The sequence below is a fragment of the Genypterus blacodes genome, unplaced genomic scaffold (genome assembly GCF_046128005.1).
Source record: "Genypterus blacodes isolate CSIRO-AG114 ecotype Tasmania unplaced genomic scaffold, CSIRO-AGI_Gbla_v1 ptg000107l_1, whole genome shotgun sequence".
In the NCBI taxonomy this organism is placed as follows: Eukaryota; Metazoa; Chordata; class Actinopteri; order Ophidiiformes; family Ophidiidae; genus Genypterus; species Genypterus blacodes.
Genome location: NW_027466911.1, coordinates 1,277,327 through 1,288,819, shown reverse-complemented (window position 1 = coordinate 1,288,819; position 11,493 = coordinate 1,277,327). Strand labels below are relative to the sequence as shown.

The window sequence follows — 11,493 nt, the reverse complement described above, 5'->3', positions numbered from 1 at the left end:
GTCATGAGTCATGAATAAAAGTACCATACGACTGATAACATGAGAGTCCTTTGATTGTTTTATTGTTGAACAGCCACACTGACATTTTCCTGCAGAAATTAGGAGGATGGAAAGAACATCATCCCACTATAAAGCCGTCTACGGCAATGCTTTTAAACAATCATGTTTTACTTTCTAATGCCAATTTCCAGTGACCTTTAGTCAAAGGTGAAAAGAAATTTCTGTTGTGAGTCACTATGCGATCTTGTTAGAAATCAACCATATTTCTGTGAACTACACACAAAGTTCAAACAGATCAACTTACCAATGCTTCCGAATTAATATATCTTTGTAAACCGATAACATATCTAAATGAATACATTTCTAAGCACTTCAGATTTCTTCACGTCAGCACTATGAAACAATTTGAATAAACGTGAATCAGATCAGAAAGCAGATCTTTCACCAACATGAAAGATCTGCTTAACAAAAAGACATTAAAAGCTTGAGTATTCGTTTATTTTCAGCTGTGGTCTCTTTGAAGCTTTGCATGGAATATATTCTATCACTTCTAAAGAGAAGAATAAGACTTGAACCCAAAGCAAAACTAGACATTCGTGTAGTGAGTATTTTTAATATGCACTATATTATTCAACCTTGTTTTTACATTTCCATCGAGATATTATGCTTTCATATTCACTTCAGTTGCACTTTGATTAATTGAAACATATCAGATGACCTCTACTATTCTAACATGTCATTTCTGTTTGTTTTGTTAAAAATGAGAAATAAAAACAAAAAACAAGCAGGAAGAACATGATTCTCTAGAATGCAACAAACAAGGGAGAGGACATCTGTTACAGCTACTCGACATGCAACAAGTTTGGTTAAAAAATGTGCAATGTTTTATTATGTAACCATGCTTTTTTTCCAAATAATTTTTTTATCAGGTGTGAAAGGTGAGGAAGAGAGATAGCCTTTGTTGAACTCAATGAGAATTACCCTGTCCAGTCTCATGATTTAGATACACGCACACACACAAGGTATAAAGAGGTCTTGTGTTTTTGGTTTTTTTTTGCTTCTGGGGATTCCAGTAAGATCTGTTGACTTTAGAGTAAAGAACCAAAAATGTCAGAAATGACATTCGTTCTAATGCTAGATGAATGGACTATTTTCGGAATCTGCTTTTCATTTGGAGTATTTCCGTCCAACCGTGGAGTATTCTTAAGATTATTCTGTGAAATCAGCAACACACAAACACACGCACAAACTCACACAAATAATACACAGCTTGTTTATACACGGACGATATTTAGCACTTCAGAAGGAATCTGTGAAAACTGCTGGCACGTATGTATTGGCAATAAGAATGATGGTCATAGAAAACTGTGTGTATGTGTGTGTGTGAGTGTGTCTTCGTTGGCATGGTTCCTGTGATGACTTCCTCTCTGTCCTCCAAGCATTCACCGGATTTTCTATACAGTTTGAGGCGGCACTGTGCAAAGGAGTCAGGGGGTCACACACATTCAGAGACACACACTGGAGCACATAACAACTCTATACAGTTACATCTTCTAAACCTACCCTCTGTCTTTGGGATTTGGGTACCAGATGAGCTTGAGCTGCAAGCAGAAATAATGGAGGAAAGAGCAAATATTAAATACTCAAGATGAGGGATACAATTGTTTTGCTGTGCAGGTTGAAAGCGGTGCTAAGGCCGAAGTATACTTCATAAGAAATAGAAAGAGGTGCAGTGATTCAAGCTCTTTGTGTGTCAGTTCTTCAGGGATCCCGCAAAGAGAAATTTGTCTTTTCTCCCTCTTATACCTGATCAGATTTGATCCACTGTTTGGGATCCTCAGCTAAACCAGCTACAGTATATGATATTTAAGCCAATTACGGCCGGATGTCTTTTGAAATATACTGGGGCCTTTACAGTTGGGAGATGCAACCGATCGAACGGATCGAGCCCACATCTTGGGCTACAGGCACCAAAACAGTCGAAGCCACACAGTTCTGAGATTTATCCCAACATATCATACGCAGATTTGGTCCTGTTCAAACAGCCTCTTCTCTGATTGGCCAAACAAGCGGCATGCGATCACCACTCACGACCAACACATACACGCACATGTGACACAGAAGTAAATAGTAGAAAGTGTGATTTCAAAGAGAAAACACCACTGTGTTACCCCAGATGGGATTCATTACACAAGGTTGCGGTTATGTGTTGGAAGTGTGTCTTTATATTTTGGGTTAGTTATGCAGATTAGGGAAAGTGCTTGTGGAGAGGTGCATCCAGGGCAGGAGGAGAAAGGGCTGTTGGCATCTGGGAACACAGCTTCAGTCAAGAAAAGTTCGGAAAAATCCTTGTCCGCTGGTTGGGTCTCCTGCTCAAAAGTCAAATTCATACAGCATGCAAAGGATCATCCAGGAAAACCTTGCATGGACTCTTACTTGGATGAGGATTTTACACAGTTTGTGAATTTTTTACCTGTTTGAGGAATGATTTGACAAGTGATTAGACACGTGTTCAAATGTACTGTACGCGATATAACCTGCATGTTCAAGGGAGACGTAAAGCAAAGTCTGAACTTACTCAGGGCGATTAAAATGCCAGAGACAAACATTATAATAGCGAGGATGACCCCTGTGGTTCGCAATGTCTCATAATCTGGAAAGGACAAAACAGAGTGGGCTTCAAAGTTTGTAATGTCTTGTTGTAATTGTCTTAATAAACATACTTTGGTAATGGATGCACATTGTGGTATATTAAATATGCTGCATGATTAAACTACCATGTTGGGAGTAACTCTTACCATAATCAAAGTCACTTCGGTCTGGAAACATCGTCTCTGCAAAGAAAAACTCAGATCAGATGCAGTAAGATATGGGTGTGTTAGGTTCAGAGCCGTTCACAGCTGCAAAATAGAAGGGGCGTGTGTTGAGTTCAGCAGCATGGACTGCAGACTTGGCTCTAAAGGAGCTTTTTTTCCTCCCTCTCTCTCTTTCTCCCCCCACGGAGAACAATCAATGCAGCATCTTTGCTCAGCAAAAAGTGATGCACTATGGAAAAAAGTGGGTTACAAGCTACTGGGCAGATCATGTCACACACAAAGAATACATGGTTAGAGAGCGTTTCTGTTTGGAGCAACTGCATACATTTTTGTTTTAGTGGATAAATGACTGCCTGGTGAAAATTTGGCAGTGCAGACTGGGGCTCGTTTAATGAAATTGAAGCCGCCTTGGTGTCAGTAATGCGGCTTGTGTGTTGCTGAGCCCCCTCTTTCCCTCCAGAGGCTGAGCAGGCAGTTCTTTACTTCTCTCCTCTCAGCTACAGACATCTTAAGTCACATATTTGTACATATTTGTCCAATCCAATCCATCCAATGTTTGTTTAGTTTAACTCAGGCACATAAGTACATAAACATAGTTGTGGATGGAAAGTACTCAATATTTGTCTTAAATTAGATACTTTCAGATTTGCAATATACAACCTAAAAAAAATTCTCAAAGAGAAATAAAACCTAGATAATATAACCATATGAATTCCCTGAATGAAGGAAAACAAAGAGACAAACCTGGGGTGGACATGGCTGCAGTGCAGAGATGTAGAAGAGGTTTTTGAGGTTGTCGGTTTGCAGGTGCAGGATGGAAATAAAGCGAACCGCTGGACAGCAGAGGGGAGAACAGCTCAGTCCACCCCCACCAGTGTAAACCCACGACTGCCCTCTGCTGGCACATTTAAATTCAAGCTAATGCTGCAACCCAGCTGTAATAATGCAGCAGCAGCAACACCGCAAGGAAGGTTTTCCCACAGTATAGACATAAATGAGAGGGGAATAGTAGGCAATAGTGATAACAAAAGGCAAACCTAGTGTTACCAGAATAGATTGAAGTATTGGCGACATTATACTGCATTTTCTTTTCTTACAATTTCTTACATTTGCTGCTTCCAAATTCAAGATGATAAAACGGTGGGGACTGCATGCTTCAATTGCAGCAGATTCCCGCTCACACTTTTGTGCAGCGCGGTCACACTATAACTGCAACCCAAAGGGGGGAAATGTGCCTACACATGCAGCCCTCATTCACTCAAGAGCTCTGTGGATGCAAACGCCATACAGAAAATCAAAACACAGAGATATGGCAGATTCTCACACACACACACACACACACACACACACACACACACACACACACACACACACACACACACACACACACACACACACACACACACACACACACACACACACACACACACACACACACACACACACACACACACACACACACACACACACACAGCTAATGCTGGTAGCGAATGTGTAACTGAACTGTGTGCAGAGTCAGCACAATCAACTGTGCAGCATAAAGGGCTCCTTACTCATCCGACCAGAGGCAGACACGAAGACACACACACACAAAACAAAGTTAAATATTTCAAACATCTCATTTACTTTGAATCAATCAGAAAAATCAGAAAAATACAAATCGCTATCATGCTACTGATGTCATATAAAGTTTTCAAAGTGTCTACTTACAGTTCATAGTAAAAACATTTAAATGGGAAAAGGACAGTAAAAATTAAGCTTCATGTGTTCATGGGAGGATATTCCTCAATGCTGATCATGGTCTTTGCTGCCACCAAGTGGTGACTTGTAATATCACTGTAAAAAAAACACAAAAAAAAAAAGTTAGGTTTATTTCTGCACCAACGTCCTTTAGTCCCCATCACAGCCAATGGATACACAGATACTTACCAACCATTCACCGCTCTTCATCTCTGAGTCGATCACTAAGCTGCAGAGGGGAAAGTTTACGGTTACTGCTTTGGAACAATGTGCAATGGTAATGCATCTACAAAATCACCATTTTCACAAAAGCAGCTGCAAGTCAGAAGTGAATATTTACCCTTGCCAACGCCCGAATCCACATCAGGACCCCTGAAGTTAATCACAGATGAGGTGACCAGTTAAACAATGCACCTATTTTGATAAAACATTTATGTCTTTGTCCAGTAAAATTTAGCTAGGGGGACATTCGGATGCATTTTTAATAAGCAATTTCTATATGCAGAATTCAATCTGTTGTTTTGTCATGCTTACCTTGATTTGTTGCCCATTGAACAGGTACATTTCCGGCCTGTTTCAGGAGAAAACACAAGGGGAAGATTACTGTTTATGGGTCCAACACTACCAATCACGCATAGTAAATAGCGACGTGTCTTGTTGAAGGCGTTGTACTCGGAGCCTCCTTTGTTGTAATATACGATGCAGTCATGAGATAGAGCAGAGCTGCCAACCGTGCATAACACGGCCTTAGTTGGTCATCTACTAAGGACCAACTCCTCACATGGCCACTGTTTAAGGCATAGTGTCGGAGAACAACAATGTTGACTAAAACTAAGAAATTATGATCCATCCAAGCAGAATTTGACTCAATTGTGTAAACTGAGCTTCACTTAAAGAACACAGTGCACACAGAGTGCATCGTCTTTGAAACACTTGATGTGACCAGAACAGCTGAGAAGCTGCAGTCCATGCTGGTGACCTACATTCTCTCAGGGCTAAGAGTGTTCCAAGTGCTTGCGACATAGCTTTGGCTAGCACTGACACAGCCCAAATGTAAATAATTTAAATGGAATATCGAAGGTCTTATTCTAGGTGTATTTACCTCTTTTTAAGTTTTTACATTAATTTGATTTTTCTTTCACAGATCTGTTTTTTTCCCTGCTTTGGGTGTACAAATGATTTGTGATGCATCATCTCTTCGCATGGTAGAAAAAGCTGGCAAGCCACGATCAGATTAATGATGAACCTCCTATACAACGGATATTTAAAGGGTCAATTAGTAGGTCAAGGAGTAACTATAAAACTGTATTTATGTCCGCTTCAAAAGTACTGTCAACACTCTGCAGTGCCAGGTCCAGCTCCTTCAGATCGTAAAAGGAAATCCACACTGTTTACGTGACAAATTTAGGCTACCAAGTATCGAATAACCACCAAGTAACACAACAATGACTTCGCTTAAGCTGTGCTGTCCCACTATGATACCATTAGAATCATGCTTCCCATTGATTTTTGATCACATAAAAAGTTTCTGCAAAGTTGCAGTCCTGCACTCTTACTCAAGTACTACTTATTTAAGACTTAATGTATTACGGTACTGTGGGAATAACATTCATGATAGAAATGATGTGTAAGGAGTTGTCGGATTTGAGTATTTAGGTACATACAGTAGCTCACTGTAATTATGTAGTTTACCTAATCACATAGAATCAAAAGTCATAAATCTTAAAATGATCCGCTACCATGTTCAACAGGTTCAGGTTCAACCGCAGGTTCAACCGCAGGGAAAACGTCCTAAATTATATGAACTTGAAATATGAAAACTTTTCCTCAACATTTTATAGGTGGGTTTTGGGTTACAGATGTACCAGCAACATATCACTGGGTGAAGGTATGGCGGGCAGAGAGGCGTGACATGAGAAGCAGGAGGATATTGACTAGCAAGGTTGCGCAAGATGCATCAGTGCCCACCTCCCCACAGGACCTTATGAACGTTGTGAACCATGCAGACGCACAGGGACCACAACATGGTAAGAGCCCATCTTTGCATCAGGCACCTGCAGTGTGCCCGTGGTGCTCAAACACTTACTGACAATGAGGGCGATACCCAGGAAGAACAGCACCACTGCAAACACCAGGCCGCCGATTCTCAGTGACTCATAATCTGAAAATAAAAACATAATTCAAAAAGAGCAGTTCATAAAAACATGCAGGGTTAAACTGTATAAAAATCAAGAGTGTGTGATCAGATTATTGAAAGCGACTGAATTCTGTTCACAAACTGTCTGAAATTATTGACCAACATGGTAAGTTTTGTTGAGCTGAAATATTTAATGAAATAATTAGAGAGAGAGAGATTTAAAGTCACATGCTTTATCTCACTCCCTTTATTCTACTACAAATACATGACAGCGTTTGAATTTCACATCACCATGTTCAGTATATCTAGATGATGAGTTCACACACAAACATGCACCTTATAATGCTTCTCTGCTCGGGCCCAGGGAGAGTCTGGATCAACACAAATGCCTTCTTGTTCCCTTTAACCCTTAACCGCCTGCTATTCTAACTTTTAGCCCCAAGTAGCTAACTCGAGAAAATACTGTTATGTTTTCTTCTCAAAGTTTATGAGCGTCTGAAGTCTGTGACGCTCTTTGGTGGTTACCCAGAAGGACTTGGGACAAGATTGGGGACACAATTAGAAATCCGTTGATCCCACTTAAAAAACAGAAAACCAGATATGTATACACTTAATTAAGATTGTGTAAGAAAAACTTGTGATGTTTTGTGAGTTTGGTGCAGTTCAGTCCCTGGCATGGACTCAAAGAGGGGATCACAGCATAGCGGACGGGATTAGAAATATTTGCAGTGGGACTGTGGAAGCTTGGCCCAAGAGGTTAAAGTTTTCCATGGCTTTGAGGGGAAAACAAGAAGCAAGCGCAAACTCGTCTCAGGCTCCCAGATGTTTCCTGAGGAGGGTCAGCCGTTCAAAGATCACACAGATCTGTGCAATACTCACCATAGTTAAAATCGCTGTCGTAGTCTGGGAGGAAGGAACAGAGAGAAGAAAGTCATAAGAAGCAGATTCACACGCCGACAAAGGTCAGAGAGAACAAACCCTGCTGATGATAATACAGTTAAGATACACAAGTCATTCAACCAATCACATAAGCCTGTCCTGCATCTAAAGTGTGTGTCAATTAACACAGGAATACAGTTTTAGTTTAAGTGACTAAAGCGATGACATAATGCTAAAAGTGCAGTCCATAGGCTGGAGCCAAAGCATGCAAAGACATTAAAAAAAGCTACAAACCTTTGACTTCATTTGCTGCTGAAGCTGTAAAAAAAAAAGAAAAGCAAAACAATGATGTATCTTCTGTAAATTAAATCACGACAGGAAAACCACTCTTACACACAAATCGGTGTGTGTGTTCACGAACGACAACATATGTCCGTGTTGAGATTCTAAATATCTGTAGAGAGATGGATGGGTATCCTAATAATGATACAAAATAGATTAGAAATTACTATGAGGGAAATCTGGGGTGATGTAATATACCAAGTACTTTTGAATGAATTTAGGCAAATAACTTGAGTCCACAGTTATGTCCCCGGCAAACAAAGTAGAACAAGGTAGGCAAAAAGATACAAAAAGACAAAGAGTGCTACAAACTCTTTGTATGTGACCTCTATGAGGCACCGACATTAATTCCTTACTCTATGAAGAAAAAAAAAATCACATCTGGGTCAAGTGTCAGGTGCTATTCGGCAAAGTAACATCCCTGGCTACAGTTATCCCACCGACCTCAAGTGGGAAAGGGTGGGGAAAAAAGCGCAAGCAAAATCTGCTCAATATCAAGCCAGGCATGCAGAAAAAACAGCCATCAAAACAGTCAGAACGAATGGTTGTACAAACCCAGATCTTGAAGAAATGTTTACACTGCTTTGAAATGGCCTTTCGTCTCTGCGTGATACTAAACTACAACGATTTAAGGTTGAAAACTGTACATTAGCCTGAAAAAATTGCTGTATATCTATATTTAACTTCAGGTCTTTGCTAGCAGCCACATTGAATAACCAAAACCCAGTAGCCAAGACCTTAGAAATGGTCATGCATTGCCAGTGACCACTTGGATGCAACAAAACTTACCAAACATTTCCCTGCCAAACGCTGATCCTGTTATATAGACAAATCAAGCTCATTTAGCACCGCAAATGTTTAGAGTAAAGCAAAAAAAAAAACTAAAGCCAACCGGAAATGGAAAGAGAAAGGAAGCAACTCATATCAACATGTGAGAAGCTCACCCAGTGCAGGAGTCAGCCAGGAGCTGAGCGCCAACAACACCACAAGTTCCATCGTACCTGCCAATGTGAAAAACAGTTACTGATATTTATGAGTGAAGAAGAAAAGATTCAAAACAAACCAACTTTAAAATGCGTTCTGATTTTGTTTGGCAGCAGCCATTTCGTCATAGGTATGAACTGTTGGACATGACAGAAGAAGGACCTTTGTAAGTGAGACAACCCCCTGCCCCCCTCAGCTGAAGGAAACCTGACAACTGCCATCAATGACAAAGAGGAGTCTGTCTCCACGATCATCGTAAGTGGCTCACTTTGGTCAGTCCTTACTGACTGGACAGTCCAGCTTCACTTGTTTTTGTAAGCTGCTAGTGAAAGTTACATCTATCTACATCTATCCAGATCAGTACATGCTGTGTCACTGACACACAGTGCAGGGGAACTGTTGGGCACAAAGCTCCGTCTTGGCTAGACACTACATAGTATTGGATGTTCTTATCATAAATCATCTTTGTGGATATGTGTAATAAGGTGACCTCTTGGCTCCGGGAATGAGAAGGGGCTCTATTTCGGTCTATGCACCTCAGCACTGGAGCTTGGGTGCAAGACCAAGCTGGGGTTCAGTTGCATGCGATATTTGGTCAGTGGGTTACAGGCGTGATATATTTGGATGTAGCTGGGTCATCTCCTTCACACATGATAGTGGAGTGGCAACACGAAACTCTGCAAGCCTGTTTGTCTACAACTGGCTTAAGCTCCCGAGTTTGCAGAGCTCCCTCTCCCTCTCTCCCTACCGACCTACGAGGGCCTCTATGGCAGACAACTTCACCCTTAATCATGAAGATGTCTCAACTCTTGTCACCACAGAATGCCTTTATGCATTTTGTGATTTCATGGAAACCCAAAGTTTAGGCACTGAGTACACTCAGGCTTAAGATGTCACATGTGGGCTCTGGGAACTTGTGAGGGATCCCAAGACATGGCAACCGAAATTCCACACAGAGATGTAGTACACACAACGTTGTGCACAGCGTGAGTGCCAACAGCAAAGAAAAAGCATTATGGAATAAAACATTTGGCATCGCATAGATCAAAGCCCATGTTGGCAGAGCCTTTGATTGAGGAGTGAAAATGTTGCCTGAGTGGAGAGGAACGAACACTTAAACCGAAAGAGCAGGATTAACAACAAAGACCTGTCAATCAGGTATAATCAAACAAATATTGGGTGACTATTCCAAGTCACGGAATACACTGCTGGCAGCTACAGAAGCGACAAAGTGGACTTGGACTCCAGTAAATGTGAAACAGACGCAGGTGTTGCATTCAACGCTCGAGTTGAAAAGCAACAGTCAATATGTTTGCATTAAACGATCACACGTAAACAGTTGGAAAGAGAGAGTAGCCTTAAGAGAAATCCTATTTTGTGATAACTTCTCCATTCTACTTTCAAGTAAATGTGTCTTCATTCCAGAGTAAAGTGAAAGTGAGTACTCACCGTGTGTTACGTGTGAGCTTCCAAACTTAATGCACGATTTCCTCTCCGCTCACTGAGTCGAACTCCGTTTATTGGCGAAGAAATGGGTTTCTGCCCCTCTTACTTGAACCAAGGAAGGAAAAAATAGTTCAGGTTTTTTTTTGCGTCCTTAGATTGTTGAGAGCCGGCGTGCACATTAAACACTGAATTATCGTAGCTCGCAGGAAAGGTTCTTCTCCTGCACTCGTCAGCGCACAGAGAGTGTCTGTTCCTTTCGGGTCGTTTTACGTATGTGTGAGGAATGGGTGGGGGTTGGGTGTTGGAGTTACACCCCGAGATTGCCAACGAGGAATGCCCCACATGAGCAACACAAAACGCTGCTACTGAGAGGTTTCATCAACCCAACTGAAGGATAAAGAAAATGTGTAGGTTATCTATCTATCATTGAAACGTATGTTCACTAGGTTAGGACAATTAAGCAAAAACAGTGTTTTTGTTGTCTCCAAGACCGCTGTAGTGAGTGTCAGTGAGGTGCAGTCTGTCAGCCATGTGAGAAGTGTCTCTGCACATTGCCACATTCTCTCCTATGTTATCTTCCACAGACACACAGCTGTGCAGCTGTGGCTGGCTGCAGGTTTTGTCTCTGGCTCTTCAGCAAAACAGTAAATACAGCAAATGAATGAATGAATGAAACCTAAGCCTGTGTGCCTGGTACCAACAGCACATGAAAGGGCGGATAACACATGTAGATGATGTTTAGTGATAGGGCAAGGAGGGCCCTTTTACCATTGGATCACTGTCTGAACTCTTCTCGAAACACACAATTTCTTCCTCATTTGTTCCCATTTATTGTTCAGAAAAGTAAGAATGCATTTGATAGAATAAACATGATTTTCCTATTGTTTCAAAGTGAACATTGGAGTAACACATTGCAAGTCAACAGCTTCCAACATTTCAAGAGGAAGTACATAATTATGAGTAAGAAAATGGCCAGACGACTTCACATTCTTCTTCATCCTGTTAAATGAGGGTAAAGATAAGGGGTGTCAAGACACACGCTGTACAGCTTTTTCATTCACAAGGATAAATCAATTTATAAGTTGGGTGAGTTGTATTTTACCTCTAGACTGTGTTTTTTCCATCACCAAAGAAGCAACATTTCTATAA

The 11,493-nt window shown here is 41.1% G+C and overlaps 1 protein-coding gene across 1 annotated transcript; it reads right to left on the bottom strand.

The window, feature by feature from the left end:
• Positions 1 to 4,457: 4,457 nt before the first annotated feature.
• On the bottom strand, positions 4,458 to 10,593 carry LOC143008875 (FXYD domain-containing ion transport regulator 6-like). The gene is made up of 9 exons (XM_076160828.1): positions 10,348 to 10,593; positions 8,859 to 8,915; positions 7,867 to 7,890; positions 7,573 to 7,596; positions 6,643 to 6,717; positions 5,091 to 5,127; positions 4,897 to 4,928; positions 4,746 to 4,785; positions 4,458 to 4,652 (listed from the first exon to the last, which is right to left on the bottom strand). The coding sequence occupies exons 2-8, from the start codon at positions 8,908 to 8,910 to the stop codon at positions 4,781 to 4,783; spliced, it is 249 nt and encodes an 82-aa protein (XP_076016943.1). The 5' UTR covers positions 8,911 to 8,915; positions 10,348 to 10,593; the 3' UTR covers positions 4,458 to 4,652; positions 4,746 to 4,780.
• Between the last annotated feature and the right edge of the window lie 900 nt (positions 10,594 to 11,493).

Excerpts from the sequence above, each read along its gene's own strand:
- LOC143008875 (XM_076160828.1), bottom strand. The coding sequence starts at position 8,910 with ATGGAACTTGTGGTGTTGTTGGCGCTCAGCTCCTGGCTGACTCCTGCA. Across the intron at positions 5,128-6,642 it reads GGGTATCGCCCTCATTGTCA|GCCGGAAATGTACCTGTTCA; the intron begins GTAAGTGTTTGA and ends CTCCTGAAACAG. Across the intron at positions 4,929-5,090 it reads TCAATGGGCAACAAATCAAG|GGGTCCTGATGTGGATTCGG; the intron begins GTAAGCATGACA and ends GATTAACTTCAG.